This window comes from Cebidichthys violaceus, unplaced genomic scaffold, assembly GCF_023349555.1.
Source record: "Cebidichthys violaceus isolate CVI_PGR_0920_01 unplaced genomic scaffold, fCebVio1.0.p SCAF_23, whole genome shotgun sequence".
Classification (NCBI taxonomy): Eukaryota; Metazoa; Chordata; class Actinopteri; order Perciformes; family Stichaeidae; genus Cebidichthys; species Cebidichthys violaceus.
This window is the reverse complement of record NW_027176406.1, coordinates 1,289,664-1,312,929: the sequence shown is the minus strand read 5'-3', so window position 1 is coordinate 1,312,929 and position 23,266 is coordinate 1,289,664. Positions and strand designations below refer to the sequence as shown.

Sequence of the window (23,266 nt, the reverse complement as noted above, 5' to 3'; positions counted from 1 at the left end):
GCTGCTTCCTGCAGTCTGAAATGTCAGCCACGTCACCTCCTCTGAAACAACTTTCCTCGCGTACACATCTGATTAAATGATTGGACTATCTGCTCACCTGCGTGCGTTCAGGTAACGTGCCCACGAGCTACCGAACGGACTCGGAGTTCACTGCGCAGCTGCGAGCTTCTTTTTTAGCTTATTATCTCTTCCTGTCACTTTGTGCACTCGCAGAGCGCTGAACATCCCTGCCCTGTCTCCGGAGGACGTGCACGGCCTGTAAGGAGTTGTATTGTGTTTGTATCGAAGTGGAACATAAACAAGATGAATATCTTTCGCCTTGCGGGAGACGTGTCACATCTGGTGGCTATCATCATCCTGCTGCTGAAGATATGGAAGTCCAAATCTTGTGCTGGTAGGCTGACACCAATGACATCACTGCACTTTCTAAGTTGCGCGTTGGCTCGTGCAGCCTAACTATGGCAATATGCACGCAGTTGTGCAGCATTGATGTATCAGTCCTTCACAGATACACAGAGAAGTGTTGTTGCTGTTATCAGTTACGTTCGTTACAGAGGGGGTTATGCGTAATGCTGAGTGCTTCTGCCGGAGTGGAAGCGACGTGGCATGTTGACAGAGAAATCTGCTGCCTGCTCCACCTATTTTAGAGCAGCCTTATATCTGTATAACAAACCAAATCTGCAGTATGGCTCTCTCCTTTTGCTGTTAAATCATAAAGTTGAGGGAATCATGACATTTTCCTTCTCCTGTCTGGGAGCTGTCCTGAACCAGAGAGTGAGACGGACACACTGGACAGGGTTTAAACCTGTTTTCCCTATCTTCACATCTCTGTAGGCATTTCTGGGAAGTCTCAGGTGCTGTTCGCGATCGTCTTCACCACCAGGTACCTTGACTTGTTCACGGTCTTCATCTCTCCTTACAACACGGTCATGAAGGTAAGACACACACACACACACACACACACACACACACACACACACACAGTGACCCTTAACTTGGCCCCAATTAAAAAACACAAAGTTTTTACCAAAGCTCACACAAGTTAGGGTGATTCATTTTGTCCTCAGTTGGACAAGTCCTGTCCACTGAACTACTTTTTAAGTCTAAAGTTTGTTTTCCAAATAGTTACTTGGGACACACACACACATGCGCACAGTAGCTCATGCAGCTCAATCCAGGTTCACACACACATACTGTATGTATGTCAGTATTAATAACAGTGTTTCACAGTGTTCACATGGACTTTCATGTCTGATATATAATCAATATGCGTCGCTGCTGTCAGGTGGTGTTCCTGGCTCTGGCCTACGCCACCGTCTACCTGATCTACATGCGCTTCAGGAACACCTACGACTCTGAGAACGACACGTTCCGCGTGGAGTTCCTGCTGGTGCCGGTCATCGGGCTGTCCTTCCTGGAAAACTACGCCTTCACCCCACTGGAGGTATGTAAGCACTCAGTCCGCATCTTCAATACATTTGGATCCAAGTGTAGAGAAGTTTAGATCACTCCTGGGATTATGAACACGCAGCTCGAGGGATTTATGGTCAGTTTTTATTAATGCTACGGGTCGCCCATATGATGCACTTCTTCTCATTTTGATACTTTCAACGCCTCAGTTTAAGAGTCCACTCATGTGTCTCCCTCCCACTGGTTCCATCCAGATCCTGTGGACCTTCTCCATCTTCCTGGAGGCGGTGGCCATTATGCCGCAGCTCTTCATGATCACGAAGACCGGCGAGGCCGAGTCCATCACCACCCACTACCTGTTCTTCCTCGGCCTCTACCGGGCCCTCTACATAGCCAACTGGGTGTGGCGCTACCACACCGAGGGTTTCTTCGACCAGATCGCCGTGGTGTCCGGCGTCGTGCAGACCATCTTCTACTGCGACTTCTTCTACCTTTACTTCACAAGGGGTGAGTAGAGACTACGGCAAAGGGCCGACGAGTTGGTTTACAAACTACTGGCTGTGGAGACATGATTTCACCTCTGACCTCTTTAGGTCAGCTGGAGAGAGCCGCAGCTAGTATTTTGACTTTTCTTGAGTACTCAACTCAATCACTGTATGAAAATATCAAAAATAATGACAAAAGACTTACCAGACCCCAAAGTACCAAAAGAACAATTTTCCTTTTAACAATTATAATTACGTAAAGAACAAATGTTTGGTATTTTTCTTTGATAAATGACAAAAGAAAGTTAATTGACAATGAAATCTACAGTCCGACTGATTGATACACAGTAGATGTATTAGTCAGATAATTAGGCTGTGTGTTGTGATTACGAGAAGTTATCTGTTAATGACATTGTCTGCTGGGTTGTTCCTCGTTAATCCTGCTTTTCCAGTTGAGGAGGATAGCAAAAACGTGCTCAAACGTAGCTCAGGAAATGTTTCACTTTGAGGTTTCAAACGCAAACTCCCTTCTCAAGCCCGCATTGTTCTTCCTCTCTGTCCTCCGCCTGTCTGCAGTGCTTCGAGGAAGAGGAAAGATGAGCCTGCCGATGCCCATTTAAACCCGACAGCTGTGCCCGCTACAGCTCCACATCTGTATTTAAGAACGGGACTGATGGTCTGACGTCAGTCATTCTGTGGACCAAAATGTGTGCACCTGATGGGGGTTTTTTTTGGTTGTGATTGGTACTATGTGTGTGAGTCTGCAAGCATACATGCGCTGTTGTGGTCAGAAGTTTTGGGGGACGTATGTTTGTTTGTTTGTTTGTTTGTTTGTTTGTTTGTTTTTAGAAATTCGTCCCTGACGTGCACCTGGAACTCAAAATTCAGGCGAGTGATTAACGCTATGGAAACTGTATTTCTGTGTATTTTGGGACTTTGGCTCTGGAGGCAGTTACAATGTTGAATCCACAACATTGTACTTCAGGTGGATTGTCTGTAGTTTCTGAGTTAAAAGCTGTAAAAGGTCCCAGAGTTTCATGTCAAAGCGTCCAACACTATCCAATCACAGCCACGGCTGACAAACTTCAATCATAACAAATATTGTAGTTTTTTTCTTCTTTAAGATTTGAACTCTGTACTATTTAAGTGAAGTTCATTTTATTTATATAGCCCAATATCACTAATCACACTTTCCTTCACAATCTGTGCATCTTTCTCAAAGTGTCTTCCTCTTTGGTTGTGTAATGTCAGACACTCCCTGAATAGCTATAACTGCGTTCTATGCAAACAATGTCTTTCCTTATTGCCAAGTATGTTCATCTTAATCGTCGTCTTTCATATTTCAATGTAATTTTTCATGGGAGGAAAAAAAAAAGGGCTAAACATTCTGTCGTGTCTTAAATGAAGCCAAAGATGGAAAAGATAACTGTTGTAATGTTTTAGTCAAACAAATGCTGTTTTCTTTTTTTCTGGGTTGTTTCCTTGACCAAACTGTCTTTTTGTGCCAGGCAGTAGAGCGTGTTGAACTTCTGTAAAAGATAAATCCGTTTTTTAGTACAGTAAGATGAGTTGCACACTATTTTTATGACATTACCTTTATTGTAACATGTGAGTTCTCTCAATTCAAAGGTGTGGCTATGTTCTTTATTACCAATCCACATGGACCACAACACACCAGGATGTTTACCTTAGGGTGCGCACACACACACACACACACACACACACACACACACACACACACACACACACACACACACACACACACACACACACACACTCATTGTTATTTGACAGTATGGTTGGAAAGTGCTGCTGCATTACAACACGTCACACATCATCCCCTCTACATTGATCCAAGGTTTTACTGCAGTGAGGGATACTTGACTTTGTTCAATGAGGCGTCTTCAGGAAAGTTTTCCTGTGCTTGTATAACACCTTGCCTCCTTCCCTCACAGCTCCTCCCACCGCTTTTGCGGCTGAAGTGATAGAGAGCGGCGACGCTGCCAGAGCCGCTGCCCTCTCCACCACCTTCACCTTCTTCACAGCCTTCCCTTTCGCTTCCTCGTCTTTCCCCAGGATCCCTGCCCCCTCTGCGGCGCCTTTCCCCACCGCGGTCAGCAGCTCGCACCAGAAAAGCCTCTCCGCCCGTTTCCTGGCCTCCTCTTCCTCCCTCCTCCTCCTCCTCTCCAACTCCGGTCTCTGCTCCTCTGTGTTTTGAGCCGCTTTCTTAGGGGACTCCACCTCGTGTCCTCTCTCTCCCAGAATCCTCTCTTGCGCCTCCCTGATGGTCCTCTCGGCCTCCTTGAACATCTCGTGGCTGTAGCAACCGCCTCCATTGCTCGCCACGGCCTTGTCCACCTTCTTCAGGAGGTGTGCGACCTGCTGCGAGCACTCCGCTGTCTCGTCCCGGTCACTGTTATCAAAGATGTGATACCCTGCGCGGCAGCTGGCGACGAATTCCGACAGCTCGCCGCTCTCCCCCAGGAAGTCCTCGATGCGTTTGCCCCGCAGCCGGTCCCCCCCGGTGAACAGCGCCAAAGTGAACCTGGTGGCTCCGGGTCCAAACGTAGCCTTGATCCACTCCAAGGCGTCCCTCTCCTCCTGGGTGAACCTGCCGAGCTGCAGGGTCACCAAGAAGGCGTGGGGTCCCGGAGAGGACAGGGCGACGCTCTGTCCCACCTCCGCCATGACCTCCTCGGGGGACAGTCGTGTGTGCAGGAAACCAGGGGTGTCAATCACGGAGACGCACCGCCCGTGGACGGTCCCGGTCTGTCTCTCGCACCGCGTGGTGACGGAACAGGGGGAGACAGTGACCCAGAAGGCGGACCTGCCCAGGATGGTGTTGCCTGTGGAGCTCCTGCCTGTTCCTGTCCTCCCCAACAGGACGATCCTCAGGGGTTCAGCCTCTGGTGCAGGGAGGGCTGCTTCACAGACTGTGGCAGAATGACACATAGTACATGTATATTATTATCATGTTATAATAATAGGAACGTCTGGCATATTTAAAGCAGATGTTCTCAAAAATACATTTTACTTACTCAGACCATGTTTTGGGCTCTTAATTCTGGATTTGTTTCTTTTATTTTATTTAGCATATATAACATTCCATACTGTTTTCTTTGTAATAGCTTGTAGTGCATAGGCACAGTGCTGCTCTAGTCAGCGACTTGTGTGGCAATAACAGTAATCGACATACCTTTATGTGACGCAGCATTTTCAGATGACGACATCCCAACAGGAACTACAACAAAGTCCTTGGCTTTGCGCCTTTTTGGTGACCGAGCGTACAGGAGACGGGTTCCGTATGTTTCCGCTGCGATTGAGACGTTTTCTTGCCTTTATTTGTCATTCAATCAGCGCATAAACCGTAGAGAGCATCGCTGCAGCTGCAGTCCGTGGAGGAGCCGAGAGGCGCTATACACCCACGATGTGAAGATAACACCAGAGAGGAAAGTTACTGTTAGTAAAACGGCTCTTTACCAACCCAACGACCCACAATACGGATGTTACTGTTGTCATTGTAGTTATCGCACAACCAATGAGTTGCACATTGATGTTGATGATTTAGTGTTGCAGTTCCTCACGGCGACCACTGGAGGGCAGTGAAGTCTCACCGCTGTGGTCTCAGGTCAGCGCTGACTCCACGGAGCGTCAGACGTCCGTTAATATTTTCAGGAAAAACTAAACAATTCATGCAAAACAATAAAAAGATGCAGCTGTGTTTCTAATATAAACCTACATTGAATCACACAGAGGCCGTAGAGGTTTGTTCCATCAGAATATAACTCGTCAACCATTCAATCGTTAAAACCATAGTAGTAATGATGAGTAATAATAATTATAATGGGAAGACTGAACCTGTGGCTGTTCATTTTAGAGAGAAAAAAATGATTTCGATCTCCTCATCAGTGACTGTTTGATGTTGAAGAGCTGGCACTAAGCTAATTAGAAATTGAATTTTTCACATAAATGCTATTACGTGTATCTACTTGGTTTAGTCCACTAATTACTAACACAGCAGGGAGAAGACCCTCCACAGATTGTTCAGCTAGATTAAAAAACAAACATCTTCAAAACATGTCTCCATATTTTCGCTTTATCACAAGGATGAGATGTGATTAATGTGACAGTTACAGAGCGCTATGATGAATTTAAATGTGGTCATTAATTAAAGTACCAGTAACAATGAGTTGTCTGGCCTTAACTAGTGCAACTGGGGAGGGAGAGGATGTCAATCAAACACATTCTGGACACGCCCACGGGAAGAAGACAGCTAATTAGGAAGAACAAGTAAAAACACCTGTTAAAGTGCTTCCTGTGCCAGCAGGGCCTTAACATGTGCTGCTGAAAAGGTGTAGACTTTGAATTATTCCCTTCTTTTTTTACACAAGAAATAGAAGAAGTTTAGGAAATGAAACATGGAATGCTGAAGCAGTTTGTGATCGCAGGCAGTATTTAATAGGATTTTTAACAACAATAGTTTGGGCTGTTTCAACACACTTAACAGTTTAATACATAATGACCATTCATGATGTATTTATCTTATTCCTACCAAATATAATGACCCCTAATTAAAAAATAACCATTTGTGGACTTTTGTTTAAAGGCACTGAGCTGCATGGAAAAGCTATCCCGTTCTTTTCAACTGTACTCTGTTCTTGTATTTTCAGGATGCCTGCTCTGCAGTAAAGAAACAATAGCAGAGGTTCAACCAGAAAAAAAATGACCAATTCCCAACCTTCTAAAAACATTTGTGAAGTCTGCATGTTTCCTCGCAAGCAGGAGGAGGTAAAGATCCGGGAAATAAAGAGGCAACAATGTAAGGCCAAATTTCCTCCAAAGCAAAAAAAAGAACTGACATGAATGGGTGAATTTGAATGTTTTGCATTGTCCTTTTCAAACTGACAGCCAGACAACATTTGTTGCACTGTGTATGCTACATAGTAGGCAAATAATGGAAACTTATGAGTACTTTTGAAAATCTCTGAATAGGCCTTTGTAGTGAAGGACAACAAAGAAGAAACAGAAGAAAACAATCATCTTCTACGTCCCTCTCACAACTGTCAGTTGACGTCTTGAGGTTTCTTGCAGCACCCGCGTTTTGTCTCTGACTTTTCTTTCTTGTCTTCTCTCATTCGATATCGAGGCTTCAGCTTGAGGTGGAACTTCAGAACTGGCGAACTGGTAGGACCGACGGCAGTTAATGTAAAATCAACAGGATTATAAATCTTGCTACTGTTTTGTTATGCCAAAAGTGCACACAGGTAAACCAAAAAGAAACGATTCAATTACATATTAAATATAACAGCGTTTTATAGACTGCACATCCGTTTTACTGAGTTGTATGCATCTAATGAGTTTGGTTACTCGCTCCATCAAGCAGTGATGTTGCTTTATGCTGTAGTGAGTGATGGAGTTTCAAGTCATAAAAACTACTACTACAGCTTAGTTTTTGCACATAATGAGCTCTAATGAACATTAGAAAAGACGAACCACAGGGCCAGAAATGTGCAAATAACATAACTCGTGTTAGATGAAGTCGTATCTAGATGTCGTTTGAATTTTCCTCCACATCAGTTAATGTTAACTGGGCAGTTGGCCACGCAAAGTAAAAATTACATTTCCAAGCCAAAAAAAAAAGTCTAACCAGGATTTTCTGTCCGTAAATCCACTGGGCTGCAGCCCACTGATTTGGTTTTGAGTTGATACAAAGTCGAAGAAGGCTGGTGCTTGAGTTTATATCAGGATGAACTGTCAGTTGGTCTGTCCCACTCCACCTGGTTTCTCAATGGAAAGCTCGCTCCTTTGTTGGGAACCTGCAGAGTCTCTGTATCCCCTGGAGAGAAATCCCAGCTCAAACCAGGCACGTCACTGCCTGTGGCATTCACTGTGGCATGGGAGGCAGACGTGTCTGTGTTATCACAGTGAGTCTCATTTACACTACTGCTGCTGCTGTTACAGAGCAGGCTGGGCTGTGACACACCACCGGCGGAAATCTCAAAGTCAAAGAAGGTGTTGCTTTCACTAATCCCCAATCCGAAGCTCTCCAGCATATCCAATACTGACGGTGTGGACGGGCCACTGGGGGTCTCCTCCTCAATAAGACTGAGCGTAGGCAGGATGTCCACCAACTCTGCCATCTCCATTGGCTGGATTACCTCAGTGATGCTGGGAGGAAAGTCCTGCTCCTCGCTGTAGGACTCCTGTGTTTCCAAAACTGTGTAGCCCACTTCAAACTGTGCGACAGCACCAGGCTCTAGTCCAGATTCCAATAAAGCGCAGGCACATCCTAATTCTGACTGGCCGAGGCTTGTCAAGTCTACAGTCGATTGGGCGGTGATGTCTACAGGGTATCCTCCCTTGGCGACACCCTCCATCAACAGCGTGGCCTCTTCGGGGACAACCATGATTCCTGACGGAGTGGCGACCTCAGCAGATACCACGTTTGATGGAGTCCCACAAACTAAAGACTCTGGAAGGGAAATGGAAGAAAGAAGAATGAAAATGAAAATCTTAATCCTCAAATTACAGCAGCATTCAATCTGAAGCAAGTTAAAGAAATTCATTTTGCAGCTAACACGCTAAACTAAAATGAATTAATATAGAAGCTAACACGCTAAACTAAAATGAATTAATATAGAAGCTAACACGCTAAACTAAAATCAATTAATATAGAAGCTAACACGCTAAACTAAAATCAATTCATATAGCTACATCAAAGCAGTTTTATCTGACGTAAACATAGTATCCCTTATACATTATTTTATTTTTAGTAAACAGTCTCCCTGTGATGCGCCATGACATGTAATATCTATGGAACTGTTGACAATAATTGCAGGTTTAAAGAGTGTGTATTTACACAAAATAAACCTACAATGGCGACCATGTAGTTGAAACGTGGTAACTGAGTACACATACTGTATGTCTTATTTAGCTACAATTATAACCTTGTACTTTATTTCTTTGACTGTCTCAGTCCTGACAGTGGTGCTAGAATATCATTTGATACGTGCTTATCTACACACACACACACACACACACACACACACACACACACACACACACACACACACACACACACACACACACACACACACACACGCGCGTGTCATTGTTTTACCTGCAATGAGTCTCTGTGCCTGTATGCGATGGGGCCACGTCAGTCTGACAGTCAAGCTCTCCTCCTCTTCCTCACCATCAGGACATGGCGGCGGCTCTCCTCCCATCACCAGGCCAAGAGGCACCGCCCCAACCCACTGCTTGGACCGAACGCACTGCAGACAGTCCATAATCCAGCGGGCATCCCTCCACACCACATCCAGACGCTGAGGAAACGGGTGAATAACGTGCAATAGAGACACGGGAACAGTTGAATTAGCTAAAGTACAACCAAAATCACATTTAGTCATCCCTTTTTATAGTAGGACAAATTAAGGGACATTGTCAAAATATAATATATTTGGGCTGCTAACTTAATCAAAAACATTGATGGGTCGAGTAAAATCCCTCATTTCCTATTAATTTCCCTCATTAAGCCCATATTAATCACAGAAGAAGAGATGTATAAAAGGAAAAGCAGACAACATTTTTAAACTTTGAGACAACCCCGGTGGATCAGTACGTTGTCCCGTCCTGTACTGCATGTTTCACAAGTTGACGATCTTACATGGGAAAGCTCCGTGATGTGGTTCAGGCGCTCTCGGGCCTCCTGCACCTCCTTGGTGTCCAGCGCCTCCCGCAGAGCCTGCTGGGCCAGATGAGAGTCCAGCTCCAGCCCCACCCAGGCCTGGCAGTACTGGGACAGGAAGTCTCGTTCATAGGTCCAGAAGTGAACTGGTGATGAGGCAGAGTTGAGAGGGAAAAACAAATCACTACAGAGAGAAAAAAAGCCTCAGAACTCATTAGTGCTCTTTATCAAACCTTTAGCGTGGGAATTTTTCAAAAAGGGTCAAGAGGAAAGAAACGAAATAAACTCTAAAGTATGGATGAAAAGGAGGATCAAAGGACTAATTAGATGAGGAAAAACAAAAGACTCATCTTCAAAAGACCAACAGGCATATTATACTTTCCAGTCAAAGTGGCAAAGCTTGAAGTGCATTTCATGGGTTATCTAAAATTCTTTACTTTAGTTCCATAGAAGATGAAACAACATATTGATCTTAAAGAAACAAAATGACTTCTGTCACTTTGTTCTTATGTGGTGCTGCTATTTTTGTTCACTCAAATGTCCCTGGACTATAAGCTGAAAATGAAGGTTATCCTGCCAGTTATTTTATTATATCCTCAAGGTCCACAGGGGTCCCGGTTTGATGAATCACAGTTGTTGTTTTCATTTTTCAGCCTCACTCCCCTGCCTTATTGTGGGCGCTCTCTCTCAGCACAATGCTTAATAACACTGTGCTACTATTGTGAGAGAGATCCCGTATCTATGGACAGCTATAGTTCTCCACCTACCCAGCTCAAAGATCTGCAGGGGCATGGTGAGACCGGGCTCTTTGGTCCCCACCAGAGGCCAGTAGCTGGAGCTGAAGTCCTCACTGGGAGGCAGCAGCAGCAGCATGGACAGCTTGTCTCCAAACTGCAGCAGCTCCCGGGTGTACACGCCGTACTGATAGGCCTGTCACAGACACACACAAAAATGTCTGAATGTTTGTGAAAACCTTTTCATGTTGAACTGGACTTCATTATGCCTGCATTTACCCAGAAACCAATCCAATGATCCTAATCCTAATGATAAAATACTATAAACACAGACAAACCAAAGTGGCTCAGAATTATCCTCTCCGTTCTAAACGATTAAGACCACAATTCTTCAGAAAGGAGAGCGTCAGAAAGCCTTTTTTTACCCTGTAGAGGGGGATGTTGAGCTTTGTCAGGAGGTGTGCGACGGCCGCTCTCAGAGACATGATGAACTCCGCCAGCCCGCTGCTCTCCATGGCGCTCTCGTCCTCGCCGCTCAACAGGTTTGGAACGCTGCCGTTGGCTGTGGTGTAAACATGACTCTGAAGCCATGCCCACTCCTCTCTGTCGCACAATGAGCACGCAGTTAGCACGACATTACTGTAAAAGGTGTAATAAGTATATAGGATTGGATAGTTTTGCATGTTGTGGCCCATTAACGACTAATTGCTTTGACTTTATGTTCAGGCAGAGCCTTTCCCCAAAGCATTTTGTCACGTTTCTGGATTGATTTTAATATAATGTAAGGTGATGCAGGCACAGAGCAGCTGCATTGTTAGTGTAGACCTACTGGGAAAGTCCAACATCCAAGAAATGGGAGTTTGCAGCCAAATAGCATCCCTTCTATGCCAGGAACTACCACATTTAGAATGTCCTTTTTTAAAGCAGCATCTGTGGCATGGTATGCTTTGGAAAATGCTCAACAACAGCTTGTTAAAGCTACAACGTGGTCCTGGCACAGTTACACACATGTTCAGACTGCATTACCTGGAGACGTGGGCATTGTGTCGGACCCGTGTGTGGCAGAGCACATTGGGCAGCCTCTGGGGCACCAGGACCCTGATCTGTTCCACTGAGCTGCACAGTTTCAGGATGCCGACGTACAGGCCCGGCTTGGCGCACTGAATGCTGTGCCTGTGGAGGGCTAGTTTCTCCTGGACAACAGAGAGAAGCCGGTGCGGGGTTAGGGATTTTAAGAGATGTTAATGGGGTAATGTGTTCAGATGCGGTTTCATTTGGCGTGTCTAATTTAGTTTTGGGCTTTGCTGAATTAATTCCATTGCATTTTTCAGGGCTGAGTGGCACAAGAGAGAAAACCACGGCTCAATGATCAAATCAGGAAAGTCGATGCACTCGAACACTACGCACTCAGTGCTCATTACATTCTGTTACATGTAGCCACTGCTCCATATTAGACCCTTTTCTGTGTGCCTCCCTTTTACACAAAGCCAGGCTCACCCTGAGCTGATCGTAGAGCATGTCCATGGCGGTGGGCTCAGGCAGCAGAGGAGTTCTGCTGCGGTTCTTCTCCAGACGAGCCAGGGGCATCCAGTGGAGCGGAGGGTCTGGAGGGCTTTGAGAGGCGCACACAACAAATCGTTCAAATGAAATGCAACCACATGGAACCACCAATGAAAGAATGATTAGTTCATGTTGGTGTAACAAAGCCAGTGTGACACCAAAAACCAACAGAGAGGCTGGATATCTTGAAAACCTCATTCTGTGTTTGTGCCAAGCGAGCCCAGCCTGTTGTCCGATTAGGATCTCATCTCCCAAAGGAGATTCAGATTTGCTTTGTTTCATTGGATTAACAGGATGAAACAAAGGACGCTTTCTCACCTGGGAGTGTTCGGGAACTCCTTCAGAGTCACCAGTAAGACGTTGCCCTGCCGGTCTTTCAGAGGTTCGTAGTACACCTGGCCCAGGTCCATTGTCCCCAGGGAAGACTGACGGCAGAGAGACGTTGAGGTGTAAAACAGAAACATGCAGATGAATAAATGTGAGCATGTTGGGGATTAACGCAGTGAAACACACAAGTTCTGGGGCTACAGGTATGCAGCCTGAGATAGGGAAGCGAGGCACCAGAGAGAAAAGCACTAAGAGCATGACAAAGGAGAGATATTAGGAGGTAATTTAAATAGCAATTAACCCATTTGGATGCCTCTCATCGTGCTGTGAGTATGCGGCTTAACTTCCTACCTGCAGCTGGGAAACGGCTCTTAAGATGTTGTGCCTGTTCTGAAGGAGGGAGGAGGAAGATGAATGAGCGGAGGAAAGGGCCTGCTGGAGCCAGGGCACTTGTTGCCATGCACAGGACAACTACAAGGAAAAAATACATACATTTTTCAACTGCGATTCACACAGAAAATTCCACAGCCCTCATTCTGAATAATTACATCTGTAGAATTGATAAATGAGACGATGGAGAAACAATCCACTGAGTAAATGTGGATTAATCGTGTTACAAATGGATTCAAAAGAGCGTTTATGTCGGTACGTGTTGAATTAACGTGTACATGTGTTCTTCTTTGGTTTACCTTGGCAAACCAAAGAAAGTCTTGGGTGATGGAGGTGGAGCAGCACTGGATCTCCACCAGTGGGATTTGATCTTCAGCCGTCACCAGGATGTTTTCCTTGTGGTAGAACACAGTAGCCAAGTACACGCCCCTGAAACAATGCAAAGACAGACCAAATGAAGGTAGGAAACATGTTTTTCTAAATACGGCGATCTGTCATCACTGTCGACTGTAAGGGACACTTCAACTCATGGCAACTTATGCAGATGTTTGTGTCTTCATTCAAAAAAGCATTTTCCTTTAAACCACCACCTTTCAAATGATCTATGCTGTGTTAATCCGCTTTTTAAAAGCCACGCTGGGCTTCCTAGCCTTGCAATTACTCTTTCCTACTTGCCCTGTTTATCCACTGCCATCTAATGTAGTGAATGCGGTCTACTTAACACTTGTGGCAGCTGAAGCCTTGAGCTGCCACTTCCCACAGTTGAGTGATTTCAAACATCGCCCCGTTGAAAGTACCACTTCACTAATCTTGAGGCTACTGCAGCTTTAATGTGACTGCTGTTCTCCTTAATGACCGTAACAGGTAGCAGTTTGGACTTTGTATTCTACACTGTTGTGGTCGCAACACATTTCATCCGTTACTCCCCATACCCTCAAGGCTCAGTGGGACGGGTGAGACAAATGGAGCGCTACCTCTGCAGGAGACGAACAAACTTGGTGGCGGACTGGAACAGTTGTTTGATGCCTCGAGACACAGACAGCCGCTTGCTGGGACTCTGGGGCTTAGAGCTCTCTGTGGAGCGGAGCAGAGGGAGGATGAGTCAGGATGAGTCTCACTTTTTATCTGCCAAAGCACTTTCACTGCGCACGCACAACAATATTTGAATGGGTGAGGGTGGGGAGACGATGTCCTCTGCAATGAGAATGGTTGATGCAGTGCATGCTGCTGATGTAAAATGGTGTAGAATAAGAATACAATTCTGTAAAGTCAGCAGTTCAGGTCCTTACGAAACATCATAACAATAAATGTTTGATGTTCTCTGTGTTCATTATGTTTTCTCACACACAAAATCTCTTAATTAATACAAGTACAGCAGAAAACAAGGTCAAACTACCATGAATCTTGAAAAATACAAGAAATTCGGATTGCAAGTCTCAGATTGGGAAAACGACAAACATGCTGTCACACTGGGAGGAGAGATGTTTTTTAGTACATAATCCATAATTTCCATAATTTTGTCCAAAATAATGGAAGAAAATTGGGACTTTGCTACCATTTAATGCTTAACGTGTATAAATTATAACATGCAAATGGGCCAACAATGTTATTTTCTTTTCTTTTCATTGTGAAACAGTGGTGATGAATACATCTAGTTTCATATATGAACTCCTATAGGCTTGCTTCACAGCAGCTGCATATGCAAAGACCCGTGTGTTACCTATGCAGAATCCTCTGTAATGTGGTTCTTTGGCGTCTTCCAGCAGTTTCCTCACAAGGCCCTCGTGATTTCTGAACTGTGACTTCACGCCGATGCACTCTCTCCAACCTGCACAGGAAGAAAGAGAGAAACTTTCAGGTTTTATGCAATCAGGGAATAATCATTAAAGACATCAAGAACTCATTTGCAAGAGAATCCTGAGGGCTGATTTCTTTCTCTTTTTTTCGATCTTTGTGATTAGGAGAGCGAATGCGTGAGAGACAATCTGTGTGCCGGGACTTGTTTAAATGCTGAGTCATTCCAGGCTGCTGACGTCTCCGTAAAAGTTAGAATTGATGTTCAAGTCAAATTGTGTTACCTAACTGACACTGCAACATGTTGAGTATCACTGCTTTGGTTGTACTCTGACTTTATATTTGCATTTGTATGAATATTTTTCCCTTTGTGTGGCAAGTTTCCTTTCACAGTATGAAGTGGAAAGTAACAGTGAGTAATGCAGTGTGAGAGAGAGAGAGAAGATGGCATGCAAGAGAGGTTACGAGGCCAATTCAAACTCAAAGCACAAGTACAAGGCCCATTGACTCGCACTGACATCTTTAATTCCACGTTTTTTATATTTCATTAATCTGCCAGCCATGAGTGGAATCCACTTTTTTCACATCAAGCTTGACGTCAGCCAACTAATTTCATTACTCGAGGACAGAGAGGAAAAGAATGGAGCTCCTTCGGGGCGCTAAATCCGCATTCATCAAAGTTAGCAGTTCAGCATACTCACTGGAGGGGGCGGCGCTGACCGGAGTGGAGCACTGAGGCGGCCCCCATCCTTTCACGTTGTAGCAGCTCACTCTCACGAAGTAATGCGCTCCCTAGATTTGGAGAAGCACCAGACCGCCAAATTATCACCGTGCGTGTTAACCTTATAAAATCGTTTATTCCGAGGCAAAGGAATCACATACTGCTGTCATTATTAATTCATCTGGTTCAGTAAGGCAGCCGAGTGGGATGAGTGCTCTCTTAGGGGAAGTGGTTCAGCACAGTCCATGATGATTTGGGGCCAATAAACACAGTCTGGGTGTAGATCTGTAGCAAATGCGTGATTGCATGTCCCTAAACTATTTTCAGCGTGTGCTAAGAACACTGTCTGACTTACTGCTGTGAGTCCCTTGATGCTGTAGGATGGGTTCTTGGTCTCCGAGACTTGGGCTGAGCCGAGGATGCGTTTGAAGCTGGCTGAGGTGCTCCATTCCACTGTGAACACAAAACAATCTCACTGACAGATTATTCTCTGGCTTTGCTCAAAGCCCCCATAGGGGAGAACTAAGGATTTGAGTGTTTACAGTTTTGGGAACTTGCTCATACCTGAGCTTAATCTACCCCTGGCTGCAATGTATGAATCTTATGCAGCTGTGAAGCCAAGTAGCAAAAACAGAGAAGGCAAGTGAGCTCTACGACTACGAGGCTTTTTTACCCTTCACCCCCTAAATGATGTGTGATTGTATTTATTTAACCATCCGGTCCCTCTTCATCTATAATATATTAAGGTCTTGTTGTGCACCACCTACCTCTGTAGCGGGTGATGAGACCGATGGTGTGACCTTCTGGCTCTTTGATTGTCACAAACAGAGAGGATGTGCTGGTCACCAGTATGGACACATGGCTGGGAGGCCCGGGGAGCTCTGGTGTAAAACATTTAGACAGACCACTGTTCAAAAGGAGCACGTCTTAGCTCTGAGACTAAATGAATCAAAATACAACAACCACATTATATATATATATATATATATATATATATATATATATATATTGTGTGCTAATGGTATTGATTGGTTGATTGATATGTGTGTTTTTGACCATCACACACATGTGGCTCCAGAACAGCTAACTCTCAAAGGACAGCCACAGATGAATAAATCATTTTTGTATTTTGGAAAAGATTCTCTGGCTCAATCCCAACGTCCCCCCTAAGGCCTTAAACCCCCAACCCTCAGGGACTTACTGACGTCACTTGGGAAATAGCTGAGTGTGAGAGACTGTGAGGGCTTAAACTGGTGTAGATAAGAATGGGACGGCACTTTGCTGCAACATAACATGTTACCATGACAACGTAAGAAAATATTAACTACAACTGTGGGTATTTATTTTAACTTTCCCTGAGTTGAACATCTTCCAGGCTCTCTCCTCACGAGATGAGAGGTAATTTCAAGTAATCCATTTACTCGTTTTTGTCAAAACGGCTTCAATGACAAAATTAAATGTTTGTTAAATAAATCTGTGTAACATAATCTCTGCTTCCATTCTTCTGATTTCATGTGCTTTTATGTTCCATTTTTACTCCTTAATGTTTCTGAGTAAATCAGGCTGAACACCCATGTGCCGTCCTCTTTTTTACCTTTTTTTTTACGTCTCCATGCTTCCACTGGTCACCCCGTGTTTAACGTCACATTGCTATGAATTGTGGGTAATTCCCTTGGGCAAAGCCTGCATTTAAATTCTGACTTAGGGCCCAAAATGTCTGCGAGAGAGCCCTCAAACACATGACGATTTGACAGCAGGACAGCCTTAAACCCTCTCGCATGAGTGAGGAGGTTGGACCTCTGTGTCCCGGCCCTCCACCTAATCAACCAGTGTTGCTCGTAAAATGTACAGCTTCTCCCCCTCATAGCTGTGTGTTGCCCCAAGACAATGAGTCTCCACCAGCTCTGTGGGAGCTGATATGTTGCTGAGCCTGCACTCTGACCTGCTTGCCCGTGAATAGAGCCAGTGAGCAGTGCGTGTCTCCCTACGGGCAAACTATCTCAATACCACTATAACGACCGTAACCCCGGCACCAGCCCAGCTAAACATGAATTCCTGCTGTGTGATCACATGTGGTTGTAAACACATTTATATTTTACATTTTAAGCTTTTAGCTGACACTCTTATCCAGAAAGTATTATTAATTTCAGTGCACCAAGAATGAAAGTCGGTGCCTTATTGCCCTTACAATAACACCGTGATCATAAAACAGTCGGGGAGGAGAACTAAAAGTGTTTGAGAGATAAACGAAATGAGAGCTAAGGAGAAACATTTATTCAGAGTCATTTAAGTAGGCGCAGAGGGGATATCATCCTATAATTCAAAAAAACATGAGAGCTTGAAGCGATGGAAAGCCAGGAGAAAGACGACTTGAGCAGCGCGGTGCAGGGAAAGAAAAGAGAAGAGGAAAATAAACTAAAAGCCTTGAAGGTATTCAAGGCAGAGTGTGGATTTCTACGTGTGCATCCACCGGCACCAAGGTTTCAATTTGGAAAGGTTGATGACAAGGCAGTCTGTTGAAGTTTGGAATAGTTGAGAGGGGTTGGAGTGACTTTCTAGAGGCCAGCTAGGCGTCACAAGAGTCCAGACAGGAAATCAGTCAAACTGAAGCGAGAGGTACAGGGCTGAATACCTGATCACTGCGGTGTTGTCGTCAGCTAGAAGTGATGAGGGGAGTGTATGTAGAGGAAAGTTGGAAACAAAGTAGCTCTACCTTGTTGAGATTGAGTTTTAAGAGGGCAGGGGGGGAGCAAGAATACCAGTATCTCTAGCTAGAGGGGACTGAAAAGACCTAAGAAATAGGCATGTGACCTAGTTTGTGTCCAAAGCTGTACTTTATGAAATGCCACAAGCTGACCCAGGACCACTGACCTGTGTTTTGGAAGTTCCGTCTCATGCGGCAGTACAGCTGCAGCCGGAGGCTCCAGAGGCGGATGTGTCTGTGGACTTCGGCCTGTGCCTGAGGCCCTGCCCCCGCCTTCTTCAGCAGCTCACCCTTCCTCTCCTCCACCCGTTTGCCCGCCAGTGCCACCAGAGCATCCAGCTTAAGGGCCCACTCTGCTGGTTCGCACACTGAGCGGAAACGCAGACGAGAGGGAGCGTGAATAGGATTTGCATTGAATTACACCCATCCACTTCCAACAGAATGTCCATGATATTTCAAAAGCATGAGACTTACAAACAGGGTTATGTCTGGCCCCCGCCTTTGTCAACACATGGAGCAGAGGGGAATTGTGGGTAAGGGCAGCCACGTCCAGGGGGACCAGGCCCTGGTCGCTCACCCTGTTCACCCCCTTCTCCCTCTCCCTCTCCCAGTCCTTCTCTTTCTTCTCTCCTCGCTCCCTCATGCTGCTTCCTCCTCCTCCTCCTCCTCCTCCTCCTCCTCCTCCTCCTCCACAGTTGGTGTGGTCTCGGGACAGCAGGCTTTGTACAGCCAAAGTGTCCTCATTTTCCACTGCCTCCCACAGGGTCTGGTACTAATGGGGAGCAGGGTGAAGGGTCAACAGCCGGTAGGCGGGTGAGGGAGCGAGACGGAAGGAGAGAAGTCATATCGAACGAGAGATTTATTTCATGAGATACAGTGAAGGGAGTTGGAAAGAGGCAACGGGCGGATGCAACAGAGGACACATAAATCAAATCATAAATCAAAGCAGCAGTCTCGCCTGGGATAATGTATTCACAGTTACACAGAGTCAGCATGTAATGTCAAAATAAGATCGCGTAATTTTTAAATGAAGACAACCTGCCAGAGGCCGGGAAAAAGTTTCTTATAATATCTTACAACATCTGCAGACTTGCTCAGGTGTTTGGGTGTGTCCATCTCCTTGCCAACAGATGACTCTCCACCCCTCAGTCTGACGGACAGGTTTCTGTAGATGCGTTTGGGCGAGACGGGGCCGAGAGAGCGCCGGCGCTGGAGTGAGTTGTTCATGGACACTGACATGGCATGAGAGGAGGGGGAGAACAGGGAGTCAGGAGGTAGCTGAGGAGAAGGAAGACAGAAGGAGAAATAATGAGGGATAGATTAGTTGATGGAGGGTAAGATTAGGACCCCCCAACCTAGGAGCCATAGAGGGAAGATGGAATGAGACAAGTGGCATTTGAAACGGATTACAAAAAAATGACAACATGGGGGAGAAAGAGGAGACTATGAGAAAAGGTGAAAGTCATCAGAAACCTGGAGGAGTGCATGGTGGGGAATGAATTGAGAAAGCAGAATATACAATCAGGCTCACACAGATTCCTCTGCAGTTGAGTCTAGGCTGAGCTGAGTAGTGCTGCTGTGTAGGTGGATAAATGGATAAAAGTTACAATGCCCGAACACAGCAGATGAGAAAATGCCTCGCAGCATTTGTCTTTGTGCCTCTCACTATTCTCCCTTTTGTTCCCTCTCTTACTCTCTATTATGCGACACGGGTTTTATTCGCTCAGAATGGAGTCTCTCGGCGCACAAAGCAACCGACCCATCAATCCAATTAACTGAAGAAAAGCAATCTCAAGTAGGGGAGCCAAAAATTCTCTCCTCATAATAAATATGAATCTCCTCGTAGCATCAGCTTGAAGATACAAATCCAACATCGTCACCGCAGTAATGATGGTTCATTATCAAATCCATCGCGCTTTCATCATTACAATCAGTCACTTTTGAGCCTGAAAATCTGTCTTTTTGCTCCCCCAACAATTGGATCAAAAGTGGTCTGGCATACACTCCCCCAACCCCACCCCTCCTCTCATCTTCAATCATCACGTCTTTCTTACATTTGTCACTGTCTTTCTCTTCATCTGCTTTCTCTCATCTCTCTTTTTTGCAGTTTGGCGGGACTTTCACGTCTGTTCGGTTTACCCCGATGCCCCGAGCAGGCAGATCTGAGGAGCATCTTTGGAAAAAGGGGAGATATTCAAACTCTATCCTCTCTGTCATCCCTCCTCACCACTTTCCCATCCAAAAAGAAAGACTCAAATTTCAGAGTCTTTTTTGTTTTGTTTAACCTCCGTCAAGTCAAGTCCTGATGTGCTGAGTAGTCCACTGTCCTTGTGTGAAAGCGAATACTCCCCCGGTTGGTGCTATGTGAGGACAGAATTGAGGGCTCTGGCCCCATTGACGCCACATTGCCATTGTACCTGCTACCTCACTGTGGGGCTCACCGGTGTGTACAGTACCCGCACTGCCTGCATGAGGGGATGCTGGCTTATTGTATATGGCTGCAGTCACTGTTATTGGTACAGTTTTCCCCTGTTTCTTTGTTGTGTCTTGCATCAGTTGTGGAAAGTGCTGATGGAGCAGTTGAGAGAGGAGATAAGCTTTAGTGTTTGCCTTCGTTTTTTGTTTTTTTGGGGCAGCACAAAGATAAGACCAGGCAAAAACACCTGGGAGGAGAAGACGAATGCGTAACTTAAAGCAAACATATGCTGAGTCGTGAACACACACACACACACACACACACACACACAATAGATTCATTGTGGCTTTGTTGCATCTCAGTATCTTGGGTTGTGGTGATGTTGTTTTTTTAAATTGTATTTGTAACACAAATTGTATTTGTAACACACTGACAGTAAAGTATGCTGTGTGTTTGCAAACAGTCTTTCTGTTCCTGTCAAGTTGAGCATGGAAACATCTGATGACTAATATTTATAATCCCGCAGGAAGTAAGGCAGTATATTCATTTGTGCAAATAAACCACAGAGGACACCAACCTTCAAGGGTGATCACCCAGCATCTAACTTTGTTTCCAAGAATGCATTTTGTGTACATTAACTTATGTGTTTTATAGATTATTCAGGGGCAGCAAAGTCAGCAAAAGAAGCCAGTTTTACAAGGTATGATAGTTAAATAAAACAAAACACAGCAGGGCAGTAGGCAGTGAATGTTTCAGAATACCAGATTAATGACATCCTAAATCATCATTAAAAGTTGCTTCACTTTTAATTAAAGTTTCAACAAAACTATAAAAGACCAAGAAGCGTTTTTAAACGAGATTTTGTTTTTGTAAACCTAGAAGAGTTATATCATACGGATAAAATGGATATCGTAGTACTAGTAGCTATCTACTAGACTGATACAGAAATCTCTATCAGAAAAAGCCACGTGGAAAAACAACATAAATCTATAAATTTGCACAACAAGTTAAAGTAGTTGAGTTTTCATTTCTTACCGTAAGACGTTACTCTCTCTTTAATTGGCCCTTTTCTCCAACGCTGCCCCGGTGCCTCTACATGCTTTTTTTTAAAAAAGAAATAACTTTCTGTTAGTCAGATATAATCCATCGTACGGACTTCAGGAGTTTTCACCTCTGAGGGTGAAGCGCACCTGAACGTTGCACCCGAGAGACTGAGACTGCCGCTTCTCCTGCACACACACACACACACACACACACACACACACACACACACACACACACACACACACACACACGTAGACACAGACACACAGACACAGACACGCGCGAGCGTCTTGTTTGTCCCGCCCTCTTCCTACTTTTATCTCATTCGTTTCTCAGACCAAAATTTATTTTTAAATATCTCAAAAACTGCTGCCTCTTAGTGTGGTATTTTCAGACTGTTTGGTGTTTCTTCAAAAAACAAGTATTTTATGGTGGCAGTATTACATATTTGGTATGTTTTAAAAAAAATGCATGATAGTTAGAGACTAAGTAGTGTAATTGTTATATTCACAGTGAATGCATCTATTGCCTGGGCAGTGAAGCAGCTTGATTTTACCAAGCAGAACCCAGTCCTCCAATATTTTGTCAGTCTCTAACGCCGTTGAATATGTAGCCTACAGGATTACCACAGCGATACAGTAAGAGCAGCTGTCATTGTTACCTTTGCTGTGGCTGCTGTGACCTGTAAATGTCGTTGTCACTGGAAACAGTACCATAATGGCAGCACTGAGTGATGGTGTGACAGTGTGGGTTGGTGACTGGAAAAAAAAAGGTATATGGCTATATTTAGAGTATAGCTCAATGCCCCCAGTGATGGCTGCTGTATGTAACTGGGTGTCTCTTAATGTGTTACTGCATGGTTGTTTTACACTACTGATCTTTATGTGTGTGTGTGTGTGTGTGTGTGTGTGTGTGTGTGTGTGTGTGTGTGTAGGGGTTATACACAGGAAGTGGTTCAAGATATGTCAAGTGAAATGAAAGAAAAGCAAAGGCCTCGCAGTGATGAGGCAGATGCTTGCATGTTAGGACTCCACTTATTCTTGGACCGAAGCTAAGTCCATTTGTCTCTGTGCTTTATTGGCCCCCTGAAGAAATCTCTTATGTGAAAAAGTTGTCAAATAAAGTTGACCGATATGCATCGGCTCCCACCTGAATAGTGAGAGAGGCACTTTGTCTCTTTCTCTGTTGTTTTTTCCTCCCCTCTCCCTTTAGGGGCCAATACGACTCTGAGACGGATGGATTTAGCTCCTGTCAAAGCACAAATGCAGACTTTGGAAACAAATATTTTCCACCTGCTTGTCAGAGGTCTGCTACTCTTTTTAGTCAGCCAGACAAGGCTTTGACCACTTCCTGCGCACACGTATTGCACACTGAGACACTTTGAAAGATTAGCCCGACTGCATGAGAGCACACACTCTTGCGCACTGTCACAAAGAAGCTCACACTCATGAGGCAGAGCTGGGCTGGCTTCACTTTGTGTCAAGCACTACTTTGATGTGCAGTGAACTCTGTTTAAGGAGAAGTAGAGAGAGATTATAAATTGACATGTTGGTGGTGGTTGATACACGCCCCCACACTCCCATCATCAGATAGTTGCCGAGAGGCTTTTGTTGTCATGGCGATAACCAAATTGTGGCCTTCACTGCTAAGTGATACTGCAGAACGGTCTCAAGCATCCCATATATCCCCGGCATATTATTCAGCAATGACATTCCTTGGAGGCTAAATTGATGCCGATGCATCATTTTGAAGATAGTGTATGCCTCCTGCTCAAATATAAGATATGAGCCTATAACCTTGAACTTCAGAGGCTTTTGTTACACTTACACTTTTAATAGCACTACTGTATAAACAGTGGTGGACCAACAAACCATTGAGAAGAATCCTGGAACCTAGGTTCAGGCAATTTAGGTAAAAAAAAAAAAAAAAAAAAAAAAAAAAAAAAAAAAAAAAAAAAAAAATATATATATATATATATATATATATATATATAT

The 23,266-nt window shown here is 44.7% G+C and overlaps 3 protein-coding genes across 3 annotated transcripts; 1 reads left to right on the top strand and 2 right to left on the bottom strand.

The window, feature by feature from the left end:
• LOC137878512 (ER lumen protein-retaining receptor 3) lies at positions 1-3,458 on the top strand. Its single transcript, XM_068718843.1, has 6 exons — positions 1-111; positions 214-394; positions 835-935; positions 1,286-1,444; positions 1,665-1,917; positions 2,472-3,458. Exons 2-6 carry the CDS (start codon positions 304-306, stop codon positions 2,513-2,515), a joined length of 648 nt encoding a protein of 215 aa, XP_068574944.1. The 5' UTR covers positions 1-111; positions 214-303; the 3' UTR covers positions 2,516-3,458.
• Positions 3,459-3,474: 16 nt separating this feature from the next.
• Positions 3,475-5,445, bottom strand: LOC137878511 (GTPase IMAP family member 7-like). The gene is made up of 2 exons (XM_068718842.1): positions 5,092-5,445; positions 3,475-4,828 (listed from the first exon to the last, which is right to left on the bottom strand). The coding sequence occupies exons 1-2, from the start codon at positions 5,123-5,125 to the stop codon at positions 3,786-3,788; spliced, it is 1,077 nt and encodes a 358-aa protein (XP_068574943.1). The 5' UTR covers positions 5,126-5,445; the 3' UTR covers positions 3,475-3,785.
• Positions 5,446-6,336: 891 nt separating this feature from the next.
• On the bottom strand, positions 6,337-21,427 carry LOC137878635 (ankyrin repeat and fibronectin type-III domain-containing protein 1). The gene is made up of 19 exons (XM_068719008.1): positions 21,264-21,427; positions 18,890-19,090; positions 18,287-18,584; positions 17,980-18,180; positions 15,876-15,989; positions 15,464-15,561; positions 15,089-15,179; positions 14,314-14,421; positions 13,568-13,667; positions 12,893-13,022; positions 12,555-12,674; positions 12,195-12,301; positions 11,814-11,928; positions 11,343-11,509; positions 10,742-10,919; positions 10,350-10,512; positions 9,562-9,728; positions 9,016-9,220; positions 6,337-8,367 (listed from the first exon to the last, which is right to left on the bottom strand). The coding sequence occupies exons 2-19, from the start codon at positions 19,049-19,051 to the stop codon at positions 7,637-7,639; spliced, it is 3,255 nt and encodes a 1,084-aa protein (XP_068575109.1). The 5' UTR covers positions 19,052-19,090; positions 21,264-21,427; the 3' UTR covers positions 6,337-7,636.
• Between the last annotated feature and the right edge of the window lie 1,839 nt (positions 21,428-23,266).